General features: G+C 42.8%; 1 protein-coding gene across 1 annotated transcript in view; it reads left to right on the forward strand.

Annotated features, from left to right (window-relative positions):
• The window catches only part of CHST11 (carbohydrate sulfotransferase 11), a 278,360-nt gene extending 274,520 nt beyond the window's left edge, over positions 1-3,840 (forward strand). Inside the window, exon 3 of the mRNA XM_036864684.1 lies at positions 2,447-3,840. Within this exon, the coding sequence (XP_036720579.1) occupies positions 2,447-3,301 (855 nt within the window). The 3' untranslated portion in view covers positions 3,302-3,840. The remainder of the gene's footprint in view (positions 1-2,446) is intronic.
• The last annotated feature ends 15,820 nt before the right edge of the window (positions 3,841-19,660 follow it).

The raw sequence follows: 19,660 nt of genomic DNA on the forward strand, positions 1-19,660 counted from the left end.
TCACCGTCACCACCATCGTCGTGGGAACCACGAGAGAAGACAGACACAGAGCCCTAAAGCAGGATGTAATGACTTCTCTCCAGTGGCCACCAGGATATCCCTCAGGTCCCCCATAAACTCATCAGTGTTCCTAACTTAAGCCCATCCCAACTGCCCTGTGCACATTCTAGAATGAATTGTACAGATTGTGGTTCAGAGTTGGAAACACAAGGCCAGCTTCTTGGGTCCCACCCGGGCCCTTGGCTCTACTGACTTGCCTGTGCAGGTGGTTTTAGGGGCAGCGGGATTTCACTGATCCCTCCACATTCCCTACTCTAGACCACCCGCAGTCCAGCCTGGAGAGGGCAGTGGCTCTGTGCTTTGGGTCCCTGTGAATCAAGGGGTTGCCCGACTTGAGAAAACCAATCATGAAACAGACGGGGCACCTGTGCTGTAAAGGACACTCAGTGGGGAGGGTGTTTAGAGGAGGGAATGGTTCTTCCACTTGTGTGGCAGGGGCGTGTGTCGGGCCTTCGTGGATTATCCAGTTTACACCAGCAGAAAGGGAGAGGGAAGAATCCCAGATAGGAGTGGCTGGGCCCAAGAGGAAAAGAGCGAATCATTTGTTTCTTTGGAGCTTCCTTCAGTTCTAAAGTGGGGGGTGGGGAGGAACAGGAATGAGGTGGGAGAAGTAGGTTGGTGCTGGACTGGGAAGGACCTCAGAAGACGAGTATGAGGATGGGGACCCCATTCATTCCGGGGTCAGGGACGCAGCCATGTCATCTGCAGCCCCAGAGTGGCTATTCCAGAGCCCTGGTGCCCCAGTCTCTCTATAACGTTAATCATAATATTAGTACCTTTGATATTTAAAAGAAGAACCATACATCTGAAACTAACATAACATTATAAATCAACTATACTCCAATATAAAAGAAAAAATTAAATTAAAAGAAGAAGAGCACATTACACATTCAGGAGGGTAGATGGAGGCGTGGCATTAAGCCAAACAACAGTAGGGTGTCACCACTCCATTGAAAGTCTCTGAGTCTCTGGGGTTGGAGACCAAGATGGCAGCACACCAGGGCAGTGTGGTCTCGTGTTGCCTATTCTAGGTGGTCTGTGAGAACTAGTTCAGATTGGGAGTGAACGGCCTTTAGGGGAGAAACCTTTGCTCCTGGAATTCAGAGGAGCGCACAGATTTTCCCTTTGGCCCCTACGGAGGCCGCCAGCTCTCTGGCCTGGTGCCTCTTAGGCTGTGAGCCCTTTAGGAAAGGGTTATGTCTCCCAGTGGTGCTGGGCAGAGTGCCTTGTACTTTATGAGGTCTGGACACGTGTTTGAATGGATGGATCAGTGGATGAATATGGCAGAGAGGAAAAGCTCAAAGATAATAAACGTAAATACCCATATATTATGGTTCCAAGTGATATATAACCCAGACGTAAACTGCCTTTTGCACCAAAGCAAATGTGCTGACTAATGCAACAGAAGCCCAGAAGCTGGGGGTCTGGTTTCAACAACATATGGAGCTAGGTATTCAGATGACGTCACCGGGAATACATCCCCTTGTCTTTCTGCTCATCCTTCCTCTGTTCCCTTCATTCCCAGTCTAGTTCTCCCTGCATGGTGGCCCTCCTCCCCGTCCCCAAGCTCCAGGGTGCATTCTCTCAGCTCAGCAGCTTGAGAGGAAAGGGAGCTGCAAATGGAGGAAAGGGAGCTGCAAATGAAGGAAAGCAGGTTCCCAGGTGAAAATCAAGGCACTGGTACTGAGGAAGCAAAAAGCAACAGATGTCCACAGTGACAGGCTTGTAGAAAAATTGAATCCCCTTGCTTTCAAATAGAGCAATCAAATGCCAGAACTTCATGCTTTCTTCCTGCTTTAATCAAGAAGACTGGAGGACTGGACATCAGATTAGAGTGGAAAGTGGGCAGCTTTGGTTGCCAGGCAGACCTAAGTTTGAATACTGACTCTCTCACTGTGTGAGCTCAAGCTAGTAACTTGACATCTCTGAACGTCAGTTCCCTTTTCTTTCCAGCTGGACTCTCAGCTCCATAAGGGCAGTTACCTTGTTGCGCTTTTTCATTAGTGCATCCCCAGTGCCTAGCAGCGTGCTACCTGGCACAGCGGCAGGTATTTGATATTGTTAAATAAATCAATAACGGTTCAAGTTTGTTGTACAGAGAAAAGAAAAACTGTATATATGAAGCTCTAGTAAAATGCCTGGCATGTAGAGGGTGATGGGTAAGTTATAGAGTTGGTCATTATCATTACTCTCCAAAGGAAGCATGGTGGAACACAGAACCGAAATAGTCCCAACAGCTGATGGAGAATTGGAAAGGGAGACAGGCCATTTAGGTTGTCAGTGGCTGCCTTGGTGGCCCGCATTGGCCGTCGTGTTGTGGATGTGGCCCAGTGTAAACATCCCACACAAGTACTGAGTTCTTATTCTTCTTGTGTCCCCTCTGCAGCTGGAGCTCTCCAACACGGCCGTCCTGCACCAGATGCGGCGGGACCAGGTCACAGACACATGCCGGGCCAACAGCGCCGTGAGCCGCAAGCGGCGGGTGCTGACCCCCAACGACCTGAAGCACCTGGTGGTGGATGAGGACCACGAGCTCATCTACTGCTACGTGCCCAAGGTGGCGTGCACCAACTGGAAACGGCTCATGATGGTCCTGACCGGGCGGGGCAAGTACAGCGACCCCATGGAGATCCCGGCCAACGAGGCGCACGTCTCGGCCAACCTGAAGACCCTGAACCAGTACAGCATTCCCGAGATCAACCACCGCTTGAAAAGCTACATGAAGTTCCTGTTCGTGCGGGAGCCCTTCGAGAGGCTGGTGTCCGCCTACCGGAACAAGTTCACGCAGAAGTACAACACCTCCTTCCACAAGCGCTACGGCACCAAGATCATCAAGCGGCAGCGCAAGAACGCCACGCAGGAGGCCCTGCGCAAGGGCGACGACGTCAAGTTCGAGGAGTTCGTGGCCTATCTCATAGACCCGCACACCCAGCGCGAGGAACCCTTCAACGAGCACTGGCAGACCGTCTACTCCCTCTGCCACCCGTGCCACATCCACTATGACCTCGTGGGCAAGTACGAGACGCTGGAGGAGGATTCCAATTACGTCCTGCAGCTGGCGGGCGTGGGCAGCTACCTGAAGTTCCCCACCTACGCCAAGTCCACGAGAACTACTGATGAAATGACCACAGAGTTCTTCCAGAACATCAGCTCAGAGCACCAGACGCAGCTGTACGAAGTCTACAAACTCGATTTTTTAATGTTCAATTACTCAGTGCCAAGCTACCTGAAATTGGAATGAAGGGTGGAGGTGGGGAGAGGGGCGAGAATCGTGCTTTTTAATTTAAGATTTTTATTTGTCAAAAGAATTCTATGGATATTGGGTTATTTTGTAAATTAATATTTCTTTGGGGATGATGCTGCGAGCAGCATAGTGAGAATTATTTAAAATCCTTAGTGGGGAAGGACGGCTGTCTTTGCAGGGGACTAGGATGGGTGTCCTTGTTTTTTTAGACATGAATCCCCCAACACTGTTTCAGAGGTTTCTTTGTGTTCTGGTGAATTCCATGAATTGTGCATCCCATAACTTCTAATTAATGTTATTTATAGTTATTTAAACATGGTCTCTGTATAGATTTCTTTTTGTGGCAGCAAGATTCTGACGTCTTTGCAGAAGAGATCTATGTTTTGTTCTGTGCCTGCAGCAGCTCGTGCAGGGGCATGAATGTTCTCCTTATTAACCGCTCAGAGAGTCACTGTGATAACCACCACTGTGCTGTCTGTTGATACCACCATTCTTGAAATTCTGCTAGAAATAAATAGAAAGAGGCACCTTTGCAAGGGACTGATTCCAAACTGATCTCAGTCGACCCAAACGTTCCTCACACGAAAGAAAAGTGATTTTTTTTTTAACCCAAGGAGAGAGCTGATTGTAGCTTTTTTTTTTTTTTCCCCACCAGACTTAGCAATCTGGTAGAATAGGCTTTTCTACAGAATTTTTTAACTGGCAGTGCCAGTTGTGATGAAGGTGAAGTGGCTGGTGGTTTATATTCAACAAGTATTTATTAAGCAACTACTATGGGCTAGGCCTAATTCTAGACCCTGCGGATAGAGCATTGAACAAAACCAATAGTCTTGGCCCTCAAGAAGCTTTACGTGGACGCAGAGTATCCAGCTTGACAATTAGCAAACCCCTGATATTCATGGACTTAACCATGAGGTTTGGACTATTCACGAACAAGCCCAGAAGGTTCAGGATCCCTACAAATTTGCATTTTTCTATGGCCCAAATTTGAAAACCACGTGCTTGGAACAGGTCACTTTACTTGGTGAGTAATCCAAGCTCATTGCCCAACATAAGAGATGACAAAAATGTTTCCTGTCATGTGCCCACTCCAATTTATTGGTAGTATCTGCCTTTAAGCCCCAGAACAGATTTGCCAGGCACGGCATGGAAGAGTGCTGTGATTGATTAGTGATGTCTGCCTTGGGTGAGGGAAGGGGAATATTCGCCAACCGTCTCGTCCTGTCGTTTCCAGCCCAGCTTTAAGGTCTCCACCTAGAAGTGTTGTTTTCTACTCTTTGCCATATAAAAGATTAAAATTTTGTGGCAGGACTCAGACATCGGAGGATTTGCAATAGCCTGGCATTTCTACTCCTTGTGAAGGTCAGAGGCGGACTGTTTGTACACTTATGCATATCCGCTCCTCCAAAGGCCAAGAAACCATTGGCGCCTTTGCAACCACCAGCAATGAGCAGCAAGGATAGCCTTCTGTGATGGTAACCCACGCCCTTTTCCTCTGGAAGGCTGGAAACATTCCATTCCCTGTTCCTTGCTAATTAACGTCTGCACATGCTTCTCATTTCTGATGCCTCCGTTGAAGTTTGAGCCATATCCCTCTTACAGCTAGTGTATGAGTTGGTAGCAGATACTGTATATAATAATAATAATAGTTCTAATAATAGGGGGTGGGGTGGGATGGGGTGTGGGTAAGTTTTGCTTTTTGTTTTTGATGCAGTGTATAGCACAGAGGGGAGAAGAATATTCTAAACGAACAAAAAATGAGTAATTTATTCACAGAAACTATTAAAATTGTATTGTAAAGCTCACAGCCAGCTCAGTGCGCAGCAGCTGCCATGTCTCACGGAGGAAATTATTTTATTGAATGTGAGTGAGGTGTGCACTGGAGAGGGTGGCCGAAGCTATTTATAAGATGTTGTGTACCTTCTTCCAAGCTCTCTCTCCTTTGCGAAGGGCACGTCAACTGTACCCTTGACGAACAGAGATTTATGCAATGTGTTTTACCAAGTAGAGTGACAGACTTCATCTGTCCTTGGAATTATTCCTGGACCCTATTTCCAGGCAGGGGACACTGTCCTCAGAAACAAAGCTTCTGCTAACGAAAGAGGTTTCTGGCGTTTCCTGATAATGTGCTTCAGAGAACACAGGTTCTCCCCAGACACAAGTTGGTGTGATGCAAAATAAGGGTTTTGTAGTCGGATAACCTTGGGAAACAAAGCTAAGTCCATTTCCTGTCTGCAGGACTTTTCAGAGCCTTGAATGTGTGCTGTGCATTGTGAATTCCCAAGAGCATCACTGATGGAGTCGGTGGCACTTCCTGACCTTCTGTGAGCGGGATACTCTCTTTTGCAGATCATCTCAGAGAGCTAGCGTTCCACTGAATATTCTTTGGCTAGGTTGCTTTAGCACATCTGAGGTCTTCAAGGATAAAAAACCGCTTCCCTGACACCCCGCTTCCAAAAAACAAAACAAAACAACAATAAAACAGCACTGCAGTCTCCACCCGGTTTATAGCAACGAAGGTACTTTATCAAATGAATTCAACTTTTGCTTAAGTGCAATGGTTCTAATCCTGGATATTACATGGGCCACGATTCCCTCCCTCCCAAAGGGAGTGCCGAAGAGTCTTGGGCGGTACTGACAGAAGGAGGGATGGGGGAGGGGCACAAAGCCTCAGTTGGTCCCCCTAGTGCTCTAGCCTAAGGTTGCTCAGTGCAAGCCAAGAGAGCTCAACCCTTGCTGAATGCTCCTTCGATTCTATAGTTTGGAATCGTTCAGTGTTCTTTTTGTACTTTAAGTGGAAATTCACGTGGATTTCCCGCGTTTTGCATTTCCACATCTCATCCGTCTTTGATCAGCTGTGATGCCTTCTTTCATTCGTCTTCTCGCTCTAGTGGGAAAGGGTGTCCTTCAGGGGACGATACTGCGGTATGGTTTGGCAATGAGGGGCTCTTTCTCCTCCTGTTTTGTGTTCATATTTTATTTTCTAATGGCATAAAAACTTTTTTTTAAAAAATCAACTGTTTTTGTGGAAAGTAGAAAGTATTCTGTGTCCTTGGTTAAAAAGAATCCATGGGTGAAAATGTGCCTGGGAAACAAAATTTCTTGGTTCTTTCGTTCCTTTTCTTTTTTTTTTTTTTTTTAAGAAGACTGTTTGAAAACGCTTTCTACTGCATGCTTAGCTGGAGAAAAGTACAGGCAGGTGTCCCATCTCCGAGCTACTTTTCAGAGGCACTGCTGTGTTTTCAAAACCAGGTACAGAGTAGTATTTACAAGGACGTTCCTGCTTAACCTGTCCCTTTGGTTGGAAAACTCTAGAATATTAGCCACAGGGTTTGGATTCCTGCAGCTGCTTCAGACCCTCCCCCTTGCCTGCCTCCCCAGCTGGTCTGGGAAGAAGGGCAGTCTGCTGACCTGTTGGTGTCTCAGAGGGGACCTTCCTTCCCACCTATCCACCAGGTGAGTTTCACTGTCCTGCCCGTTCACCTGTATGGCACAGGACAGCAACGGGCAGTGGAAACTTCGGTCGGACCAGTGTCCTGGTGGCAAAGGCATGGAAGCACCAGGGTCCGATTCCCTACTGGTAGAAAATTCCCAGAACAAAAGCGAGTCCCCAGCATCCTTAGCTGGTGGGGTCTGGACCAGTGCTGAGGTAGTGACTGCAGAAGTCCCTGTTCTAACCTGGCCAGAAGCCGAGGGACTCTGACCCTGGTGGGTGGGGCTCAGAGCAGATCTCTCACAGCCTGACCGTCCCCTACACACACACATGCAATCTGAGATGCCCCGTTCTGTGCGATCCTGGGGACCAGAATCTCTTGCCCACTCATGTCAGCAGGACTGACCTCATCACTCCCGCAATGTTCCCACAACCAGTATTTCCTCCAGCCTTTTCCATCACAACCAACTGGACCCTATGAACAGGCAGCAGGATCTTCTACACCAGCTTGACCTTCGGCCGTTAACGGGCGAATTTCAGTCTGTTACCCTTTGTCAGGTACAGAAGGGGCTGCCCGTACTATTTTCTTAGGAGCGTGCTCAGTATGGCATATGGACATATAATTTAACATCTTTGTGGAGTGTGATTTTCTTTTTTTACATATTTGTGTGCAGTAGAGGGCCTGTTGTAGAAAACTCTCCCTGTATTTTACTGTACTGTTCAAGAAAGCTGAATTCCACATTGCCAACAAAAGCGTGAAAACGTTCATGAACCTTCCTCCAGGAAAAGCCATTCAAGCCTGATTATTTTTCTAAGTAACTTCAATTAAATTGAAGAAAGAAAAGAAGCTTCTCTCTGTGTATGGTTTGTTCATGGCTCACTGACAGAAGACTGCAGGGGTGGGCTGGGCTGGGCTGTGTCCCTTAGCATGTGCGGGGCCCTGCTCACGTGTATCAGAGGATGGAGTGGGAGAGACGCACATGCAGACCCCATTGCAGTCTTGGCCGTGGCAAAGACCTCCATAGACCCGAGCCCTTTCTGTTTAGTGGATGAATAGAAGCTTTCTTCATTCCTGTTTTGTCTGTAAATTCTTTGTAAAGCGATGCATTAGAAGGCCCTCCCTGATCATGTAGGCTACCACCTCCGTGAAAGATAAGGAAACAGGCCCTGAAAGGCTAAAGGGCGTTGGTGGCAGAGCCGGTATTCAAACTCAGGTTGATGTGCCTTCAGAGTTGTGGCACTCGACGACACGCCTCTCTTAAGAGCCTGTCTTTGGTTCCAAAGTTGTAGACCTGCCCTTCGAAGCCCCGATTTTCCAATTCCTAATCCATTCCTTTTCTGATGTCGTATATAGCTTCTTTCAGTTCCCCTGATGGACATTTTTAGCTTTATTGATAAGAACTATTTATTTATTTGTCAAAGAAGAAATCATCTCAAAATTGTACCTCTATTTTATTGTACCCTAAGTTTTAAAAATGTATTAGGTAAACATTTTGACATGAGAATACTGAATTCGAAGATATGTCTCATTTTTCAACCATGCCGGATATGGTATCTGATATGTCCACTCACCAGCTGGTTCTCACCACCAGTGGCCTGGCTCCCACCCATTCCTGGTGTCATCAATGTCCTTGCTCTGGTCCCCTCTGGTTGGGAAACGGCCAGACCATGGAGCTTAGTTTTCTGAAATGGATGGGAAATGTGCTTACTTCTTAATGTGGTGGGTGGCTGTGGCTGTTCTGGCCTGTCCCTGTCTCACTTGGGACACTACATGCACTAAACGTCAGTGGGAAGCAAGGCTGGATGAGGACACCCCCAGTCTCAGTTTACTCCCCATGGAGTAAGACTGAAATGCCCTCTTGTCAGTGGTCAGCTAATCATTATTTCTCATGGTGCCACAGGTGCCCTCTGGCTGACGCTGCAGAAGCTGCAGAAACCAAGGGGCCTGTGGCCCAGAACACTGCCAGGGCCAGAGGTCACTACGGATCCACCACCAAGTGAACAAAAATAGCGTCAGGAAGAATCATGAGTATCCAATGCCGAAGTATCCTTTCCTGGGAAGAGCGCTCCTTTCTCAAGTCATGTCTTTCCTACATTTTGGTGTTCAAATAACTTTTATAACGGTAGATATTAAGTGACATTAGAAAATACAAATACTGGCAATTTCATGTCAGCCCCCAAAGTCATTTCAGATATTTTCTCAGAAAGTTATGATATCCAAAAAGACCAGGAACCATTAGCCAAGAATGCATTTGAGGGGGCAGAAACCCAAGAGAGTTTAGTGGAGAACAGCACTCTGGGGAAATCCTTCCTGGGGACAATTCTGAGCTTTGCACAGCTGGTTCCCAGACTCCTGCTGGCACACCGTGGGTCCCTGGGGTCCTGGGATGACTTACAAGAAGTTGAAGACTGATCTGGTCTACATTCACCTGTAGGGAGTTTATCAGATACCTTGGGTCTGGGGTGATGGACATTTCCAGTATAAAACAAAAAAGGGACATTCTAGCAAGACTGACGTGAGAAAAAAAACCCAACCAAACAACCAACCTTTCCCCTGGTCCACAATCCTCTCCTAGAGCCATCCTCATCCCCATATCGTAACAACCCACAGATAGAACAGTCAGCATGGAAGCAGCCTGCTGGTTCCGAACACGTGGCTGGCTGAGAACTGTTCACAAACACAGTGCCTCAGTCTCTTTCTCTTTGAAACAAGAAAAACAGCAACATCTGAATTATGCCAAAGTTGAGATAAATAAGAACCCCTGAGGTTGCTAGCCCCCAGTTCATCCACCAAGGAGTTGTTTATAATCTAGAGGTAATCACATCCTGTTTGGGCCTGTTTCCTCACCTGTAAAATGACAAAATTGAGCTATATCTGTGGTTTTTTCAGTTTTTTGGGGAAAAAAAGAGAGCCTCAAAACTTTGTTGTGTGCTAAACACTAGTATGTAAAACAGATGAAACAGAGATACTGTGATTGAATGGTTTGAGGCCCAGCTGAGCCTTTTCTTTTCTGTAAAATGCCTGTGGACCTCCAGGGAACCCTAGGATTCTAAGGAACACCATTTGAGAACCACAAAGTTAGACGACCTCATCCTTTCCAGTGTTGACATTCTCTAATGATCTACCCAAATGCTCCTCTGTGGCTCTTTGTGGCTTTCCGCCAAAGAGGTCAGTTAGCAATTAGATGGTACCGTGGAAGTAAAAACCGTTTCAAAAGGGGAGTTAAGGCAACAGCATTGAAATGAGATTAAGATGGAAGAAATAAGGGAAAAGAAAAATAGAAATGTAGAAGCAGCTGCAGGAAAGAAATAGCTCACACCCAGATTTAAGATGGGGAACCAAAGTTTACACTCCTCTTTTTCAATGATCTACCAAGAAAACACTGGCTCCAAATTCCTACAAATCTCCACTAATTTGAAATACAAGATGCTGGAATGACAAACAGTCTATTAATCTGCTTTTTATTTTTCAATGTTTGTTTTTAAAAATAATAGAGAGTCACGTTACGGGAGAATAGCAAGGGCTTCAGATTTCACGTTGGTTTGGAAAAGCCAGCAGCTAGAGAAAGATTATTTTGTGGCTGTATCCAGCCTTGGAACTTTACCTGATAGACTAAGCCAGACACAACTTTGTGCCTGGAACCAAACTAGCAGCAGGATGAAGGAAAAATGCCTAAAGAAGAAATGAAGGAGGAGGAAGGACCTCTGACTAGGAATGATGCCTGTATGCTGAGTTTCTCTGTACAACGAGCACAGACTCAACTGCGGGTGGCTTGGAATTGTTGGCTTTTCATGTAATCTTTTCCAAAAATATGTAGCTTCATAAACAAAGTTGACCACAAAAGCGGCGAACTTTTATTAATTTATATAGTTTACTGTATGACTTGTAATGCATTAAATGTCTCCATTTAATCCTCAGAACAACCAGCAAGGTAGATACTTTTTTGTTTTGTTTTGTTTTAAGATAGTTGTTTTTTTTTTTCATTGAAGTATAGTTGATTTACAATCTTGTGTTAGTTTCTGGTGTACATAGGTAGATATTTTTATTCTTTTTACAGATAAGGAAGCAGACGGATCCTTTAAATGACTTGCCCCAAATTACTCATCTAATAAGTGGCAGAGCCAGGATTCAAACCCAGGTCTGGTTGACTCCCTAGCCCACTGGAATTAGTAACACCGATGGGCCAGCAGGGGAGGGGGCCAAATTCTGGGGATGATACTGCTACAAGCAGCCATTAATGAAGGGACATTACAACTCTGGCCAAAGCGCAAAATCTGATTAAATACAAGCAAAGAGGGGATAAAACAAAAGAGCTGGAAGACTAAAAGGGTAAGCTTCAGACTAAAATAGTCACAGAAAACTAGACGAGCTACCCAGATAACTTAAGTTTCTGCCAGTGTTCTTGATGGGAACAGCTCAGTCCCCTCCTGTTTCGCCTTTCCTCTTGCACCACTAGTCACACTCACAACACTTCTGACACCAGATGTGTGTGGGTTTCCCCACAGCAAGCCATTCCCTGTGACACCAGCGGGGTGTCCTACGATTTCACTCAATTCTGACACCATCTGCCTGGAGGTAACATCAGATCCCACAGGTGAAGGCCTCACTCCTACAAGACTGCTCACCCACCGCCCCATGTCCAATCCCAAGTCCAGGCTGTCACTTGTGCTTCTGACAGATCGGCTATAAAAAAGAGGTTCCCACCACCCCTTCCCTCAGGTTCAATTAATTGGCCAAAGCGGCTCACAGAACTCAAGAAAACAGGTTCCTTATTGTTTATAAGTTTCTCATAAAAGGATATGATAAAAGATACAGATGAACATCTAGATTCAGGAGATGCATAGGGCGAGGTATGGGAAGGGGCTCGGAGCTTCCACGGCCTCTCTGGGTGCCACCTCCACGTGTTCACCAACCCAGAAGCTCTCCAAGCTCCGCACTTTGGGAATTTTCTATGGAGGCTTCATTACGTAGGCACGATCAATCATTAACTCCATTTCTAGCTCCTTTCCCCTCTCTGGAAAACAAGGGATGGGGCTGAAAATCCCAAGCTTCTAACCGTGGTCTTTCTGGGGACCAGTGCCCCCACCAAGAGTCACCTCATTAGAACGAAGGACACTGCTATCAGCCAGGAAATTCCAAGAGATTTAGGAGCTCTGTGTCAGGAACCTGGGTCAAAGACCAACTATTAGAATAAAAGATGCCCCTAGAGCTCTGATCACTAGGAATGCCAAATGTTTCAGGAGCTCTGTGCCAGCAACCGGGGCAGAGACCCATGTTTATATTCTCTATCGTCTCACAGTTGTCTATTTCAGTATCTTACCAGAACGCTAGACCAAGTATCGACAAATTTGGACAAACTATTTAGAAAGGTTGGACTTCAAATAAAAGCCCAATGGCAAAAGTGAAATTCAAATCGGGGTCTCAGAAGAGTCTGTGAGTCTAATGCATGGAACGCATAAGCCGTAAGTATTCTGATGGTCTGGGCAGACTAACGTGGGCTTCAAATATAAGCCCCAAGTCAAGTTTCAAGGGCAGCCATTCAGGACAAAGATGTTGTATAGCAACGCTGCACAGTGCACCCTGGGTGGGCAGTAGTAGGATGAATGACCTTTCTGAGCAGCGTAAAGAGGCTGGACAAAAACAGGTCAAGAGAGAAAGGCTGAAGGGCAGGTGGGAGTGTCTTGGGGCAGAAACAGCTTTGGATGTCTGCATGGTTAGACACCCTGCAGACGTGCCCGCTGTTACTCTAACCCCGGGGCAGATCTCCTGTAAGCTGAGTCCTGAGCTTCCCCACCCCTTCTAAGAGCCTGCAGCTGTCAGGGATACACTCATTCATTCATTCAAACGTGTTAAGCATCTGTCTATATGAGACCCTCAGCAGGACGCTGAGAATATGGGGATTCTTATAACTCATAATCAAGTGGAGAACACAGGAATGTTAACAGATAGTTACAACATAGCCAAAACATACATGAAGATGACACATCAAACTATCCCTGGGAAAGAAGTGATCCAAGTCCGTTGCTGGAGAAAGAGAAAGGTGAGGAATTAGAGCAGCGGTGATTTTGTCCCCCAGTGGACAGACATCCACAACAAAGAACTGCCTGGATCAAAAATGTCAAGATTGGGGAACCCTGAATGGGACAAATATTAACTGCTGGGGAGGGGGTAGAATCTATGGTTTTTAGTAGCTAAATGGATGTGTGGGTGAGGAAGAGGAAAATGAGGCAAGGAAGAGTGGCATGTTCCCAGCTTGGCATACAGTCGCTGGAGACCGGGGCCATTCATGGAGATCAGGAACACGTTTCTGGAAAAGCTGTATATTACTTGGGAGCTTGCTAGAAACACAGTTTCAGGCCCCACACCAGCCCTCCTACGTTTTAAGAAGCCAGGTGATTCACATGCATGTTCACATTTGAGAAGCGTTGGTCTAGAGAACCAGAGACCATATGAGACAGAACCGTAGCTGTGGGGGAGAAGGGGTCATCTTACATTATTGCTTATTCTTCCAGCAATTCTGAGGCATGAGTATGATCAGAGCAACTGTGTCTGGTTGCACAGGTTGTACACTGCACAAAGTCGCCTGGTTGAGGATGGGGCTGATATTTGACATTTAACCCTGAAGAAAGAGATGCGTTTTTCCTACCCTGATTGCCAAGTTACCTGTGCAGGGGCTGTGACCACCCAGAAGGTGTACTGTTCTAATTTGCACAAGAGCCGTATGGCCTAGCAGTGGCCCTAGATATAGTACAGATCCACATTGCCTTACCTGCAGTTTTTAAATCTACAGAACCCTGAAAACCAAAAGGTTTTCCATAGATTTGCAGCAAGCTCACTTGGCAGCAAAACCTGACCTTAACTAACAAGAGACTAATTATAGTCTTTATTTATCCCACTTACTGTGAATATTTCTACATTTTCCCGCAGAAATATTAATGTAAATATAAATTAATTTTCTTATGGGGTACAGCTCCATACACTACTGGAGCATGAGGTAATACACGCTATTTACACAGCATTATTTTTCTAAACTTTGAAAAATTCTGAACTCTAAAACACATCTGGGGACTTCCCTGGTGGCACAGTGGTTAAGAATCCGCCTGCCAATGCAGGGGACATGGGTTCAATCCCTGGTACAGGAAGATCCTACATGCCGCGGAGCAACTAAGCCTGTGCGCCACGACTACTCAGCCTGCGCTCTAGAGCCCGCGTGCCTAGAGCCCGTGCTCCGCAGCAAGAGAAGCCACTGCAATGAGAAGCCCGTGCACTGCAACGAAGAGTAGCCCCCGCTCACCACAACTAGAGAAAGCCCACGCGCAGCAACGAGGACCCAATGCAGCCAAACATAAATAAATAAAACACATCTGATCCAAGGGTTTCAGATAAGAACTGTGAACTTGTACTAATCCAGTTTTACAGATGGGGAAACTGAAACACAAAGAGGTCAAGTACACGGGGGAACCAAGGTTCAAACCCTCTCCTCTTCCTGCATCACACTAGTTCCAAGAAGCTTATTGAGTAAGACGCTGGTCAGTACACAGTCCGGGCCCTTCCCTCACAGGCACTCACAGTATATTTTCAGACAGAAACATGGGTAAGAGGCACCAGGACCTGCCTTTTGTGTGGGTCTCCCGTAACAGAATGCCAGTCCCCATACTTGAGTGGCACATTTCCAAACAAACCTCCAGATGTTCTGAAAACACTTAGCCCAAAGCCATGCACCCCAGAAGCAGCCATGAACTTCAGCCTCATTGACAGACACAGAGAATCCCAGCAAGATTACAAAAGAATGAAAGCGAGTGAATTCTCGTTGGATCTGTGATTGAGACAAGCAGACTAGAGCAAAACAGCATGGGATGCTGTTCTGTTGTGCTATTCTTGTTCTGCAGATGGAGGTCTCCAGCAGCTGCAGAGGGATCCAAATGCCTGTTCCTTCTTCAAAAGACATTGGTGTGCTTTGGAGACCATAGCGCCTGCCATCTCTTCAGAACCGAGGGTTGCTCATTCCCCTGCTTCAACAAAGAATAGACTTTATTCCAATGGAAGTCAGCCTGGAGCTATAAGTTATCAACCAGATAAGAGTCAGTGTACCAGAGTCTCTGAAATTTTGCAAACTCTAAAATTATATACGTGTGATGTATCCACAGCTGTATTCTTCACTTTTGAGCTTGCACGTTTGGGTGTTGCCACAAGGTGAATATTGGAAATTTGGTATCTTGTCGCCAAAAGCAATGATGATCCACTATCTAAAACAAAAGCAAATATTTATAAAAATATTTGCTTTTTAAAAAACCTTTAAAAATATTTCGGTGAATATTGAACTCAAAATCACTTCTGATTCTTTCCATTGGGTATATACGAATTATACATGTATGTGTATTTATCACTTTGTTATTTTATAAACACATTTACATCTCTTTTCTGGAAAGTGTTTATTTAACTCTATTGTCCATTTAAAAATTGGCTTGTTTGTCTTACTATTGAGTTGTAAGAATTCTTTCTAAAATTTGCATCAAAATTCTTTATCAGAAATGTGTTTTGCAAATATTTTCTCCCACTCTGTAACTTGCCTTTTCATTTTCTAAAAGGTGTCTTTCAAAGAGCAAAAGTTTTAAATTTTGTTGAAGTTCCACTTACCAATATTTATCTTATTGCAGGTTATATCCTATGTAAGAAATCTTAGCCCAAACTAAAGTCTCCAAGATTTTCTCCAATGTTTTCTTATAGAGTCTGTTATAATTTTAGCTCATACATTTAAATCTATATTTACTTAGAGTTAATTTTGTACATGGTATGAAGTAAGGGTCATAGTTAAGACTGTATACATATCCAGTTTTCTGACCATTTTTTGAAAGAACTGTATTTTTCTCACCTTGGTGCTTTTGTCAAAAATCAAGTGACCACGTACGTATGTATGGGTACCTTTCTGGCCTCTCTATTCCGTTCCACTGATCTGTATGACTTTCTTCATGCTGATATCACACTGTCTTAATTACTGTAGTTTCATAATAAGCCTTGAAATCATGTAAGTATAATTTCCTCCAGTATGCTTTTGTTTTTTTATTTGCCCTGGCTATGACCTCTCATACAAGGTTTAATAGAAGTGGTTAGGAGGAAAGCATTCAATTTTGACTATAAAGTACAATGCCAGCTGTAGGTCTTTTGTAGATGTCCTTTATCAGCAAATTGAGGTGGCCAGTTTGCTATTTTATTAGGGATTTTTCATTTATGGTCATGGGAAATATTGTTCTGTAGTTCTCTTTTCTTGTAATGTCTTCATGTGGTTTGGTGTTATGCTGACCTCATAACATGACTTCTTCTATTTTCTGGATGAATTTGTATAGAAACTGTATTATTTCTTCCTCAAATGTTAAGTAGAACTCACCTGTGAAGCCATCTGAACCTGGAATTTTCATTATGGGAAGACCTTTAATTACAAATTCATTTTATTTAATAGGTATATGGATACTTAAATTATCTAATTTTTCTTGACTGAGTTTTGGTGGTTTATGTCCTTTAAGGAGTACATCCATTTCCTCTAAACTGCTGAATTTATTGGCATGAAGTTGTTCATAATATTCCTTTATTACTTCAATGTTTGTTGGATATGTAATTAAATCCCCTTCTATGTTGGTTGTTGGTGTCTTCTCTTTTTGCTTCAATAGTCTGGCTAGAAATTTATCAATTTCATTGATTCTTTCTAAAAATAAGCTTTAGTTTCATTGATGTGTCTCTGCTGTTTTTTCTGTTTTCAATTTCATTGATTTGTGCTCTCATCTTTATTATTTTATTTTCTTCTTCTTGCCTTGGGATTAATTTGTTCTTTCACAGTACATTAATTTGCATCCATTCTTCTTTACTAATATAAGCACTTAAAACTATAATATTCCTTCTAGGCGCTACTTTAGCCGCATTCCATACATTTTGGTAAGTTGTGTTTCCACCTTCATTCAATTCAAAGTACTTTCTAGTTTTCCTTGTAATTTCTTCTTTGACTCATGGATTACTTAGATATATGATGGGAGTTTTCCATATATTTTTAAGTTTTTTATTTCTAGTTTAATTCCATTATGGACAGAAAGATATAATTGTATCATTTCTATCCTTTTAAATTTACTGAGACTTGTTTTATGGCCCTGAATAGGGTCAATCTTGCTGTATGTTCTCTGTGCACTTGAAAAGAACGTGTATTCTGTTGTTATTGGGTGGGTCATTCCATAACCATAAACTAGGTCAAGCTGGCTGATAATGTCGTTCAAGTCTTCTATATCTTCATTGTTTCATCAATTATTGAGAAAAATGTTGAAATCTCCTATTATAATTGTGGGTTTATCTATTTCTCCTTGAAGTTCTATCAATTTTTGCTTCATGTATTTTGAGGCTTTCAAAATTAGGTGCATACACATTTAGTATTATTATGTTCTCTTGCTGAATTAACCTTTTGTCATCATGAAAAGTCCTGTTTTTCCCCATTAATATTCCTTGTGCTGAAGTCTACTTTGTCTTGATACTAATATAGCTACTCCACTTTGCTTTTTTCAGTTTGCATTGTATATCTTTTCCTGTTCTTTTACTTTTAACCTCTGTGTCTTTAAAGTAGTGTTCTTTGTTATAAATGGATCTTTTCAATCTAATCTAATAATCCCTGCTTTTTAATAATAGTATTTAATTTAATCTAATCTGACAACTCCTGCCTTTTAATTATTTAGACAATTTACATTTAATGTAAATATGGATATTACTGGGTTTAAATCTACCAATCTGTCATTCGCTTTTAATTGTCATATCTTTCTTTCTTCCTTTTATTGTCTTTCCCTTTCTTTTCTTGGATTTATTTTTTTTAATGATTCCATTTTTTCTCTACTCTTCAATTATTATCTATTCCTTTGCTTGTTTGTTTTTAGCGGCTGCTTTAGGATTTACAATATGTACCTTTAAACCTACTACAGTCTATCTTCAAAAAATATTATACTGTATGTACATTTTGTGTGAGAATCCCACAAGAGATTACTTTCATTTACTCCTCTTTTCCTTTTTGCTATTTTTGTCATACATTTTATTCTGCATGTAAGAAACTGTATGATATCTTATTATTTTTGCTTTATCAGTCAATTATCCTATAAAGAAACAAAAAGTGGGGAAAAATTTTAATATTTACCCATACATCTACCATTTCTAGCACTCATTATTCCTTTGCATAACTGTAAATATCTGGTCTCATTTTCCTTCAGCCTGAAAAGCTTCCTTAACATTTCTTGTAATGTAGACCTCCTGGTAGTAAATTCTCTCATCTTTCGTTCATCTAAAAACTCTTGATCAAATTTGAATAAGTCTGGCCATTACTTCTTGAAATACTCTTTTCGGCTTCCACCCCCTTTCTAGGACTCCACTTGTGCATTAGGCCACTTGGTGTTGTCCCATTCATCACCAATGCTTTGTTCTTTTTTTTTTTTTTCAGTTTTTGTTTTCTCCGTGTGCTTCATGTTGGATAGTTTCTATTGTTTTATCTTCAAGTTCTGCAATTCTTAATTCTGCAGTGTCTTTTCTTATGCTAATCCCAGTTAAATTTTCATTTCAGACATTGTATTTTTCATATCTATAAATTCCACTTAGGTCTTTTAAAATCTTCGATTTCTTTTCCTTACTATGATCATATTTACATCTTGAGAATGGAATATGTATATTAGACTGTTAATCCATCATCTGTCATTTTGTGGTCTCTTTTTTTTTGGCTGCACTGTGCAGCACGTGGGATCTTAGTTCCCAAACAGGGATCAAACCCACGGCTCCTGCACTGGAAGCATGGAGTCTTAACGACTGGACCACCAGAGAAGTCCTTGGTCTGTTTCTATTGACTGATTTTTCACATTTTCTTGCCTTATTGTATATCTATGAATTTTTAATTTGATGCTATATATTTTTTCTCTATATAATCTTTACTTTTTTTCTTCCAGTTTTATTGAGATATGATTAACATACAGCACTGTTTATGTTTAAGGTGTACAGCACAATGATTTAACTTACATACATCATGAAATGATTATCACAATAGGTTTAGTGAACATCCATCCTCTCATATAGATACAAAATTAAAGTAATAGGAAAAAATTTTGCCTTGTGATAAAAACTTTTGGGATTTACTCTTAACAATTTTCATATATAACCTACAGCAGTGTTAATTATATTTATCATGTTATACATTATATCCCTAGTACTTATTTATCTTATAACTGGAAGTGTGTACCTTTTGATTGCTTTCATCCAATTCCCCTTTCTCCATGCCCCGCCTCTGGTGATCACAAATCTGATTCTTTTTTTTCTGTGAGCTTCTTTGTTTGTTTTAAAGTATAGTTGACCTACAACACTATGTTAGCTCCTGATACACAACATAATGATTTGATATTTCTATACATTTCAAAATGATCACCACAATAAGTCTAATTATGATATGTTACCATACAAAGATTACATAGTTATTGACTATATTCCCTACACTGTGCATTTCACACCTGTGACTCATTTATTTTGCAACTGGAAGTTTGTACCTCTTAATCTCCCTCACCTATTTCTTTCCTCCCCCTACTCCTCTCTTCTCTGGCAACCACTGGTTTGTTCTCTGCATCTATGACTCTGTTTCTGTTATGTAGTGTTTGTTCATTTGTTTGTTTTTTAAATTCCACATATAAATGAAATTATACAGTATTTGACTTATTTCACTAAGCATAATACCCTCTAAGTCCATCCACATTGTTGCAAATGGCAAGATTTCATTCTTTTTATGGCTGAGTCATATTCCATTGTGGCTGTCTGTATGTGTCTGTATGTATATATATATGTGTGTGTGTGTGTGTGTGTGTGTATCACATCTGCTTTATCCATTCATCCATTGATGGACACTTAGGTTGCTTCCATATCTTGGCTA

The sequence above is a fragment of the Balaenoptera musculus genome, chromosome 10 (assembly GCF_009873245.2).
Source record: "Balaenoptera musculus isolate JJ_BM4_2016_0621 chromosome 10, mBalMus1.pri.v3, whole genome shotgun sequence".
Classification (NCBI taxonomy): domain Eukaryota; kingdom Metazoa; phylum Chordata; class Mammalia; order Artiodactyla; family Balaenopteridae; genus Balaenoptera; species Balaenoptera musculus.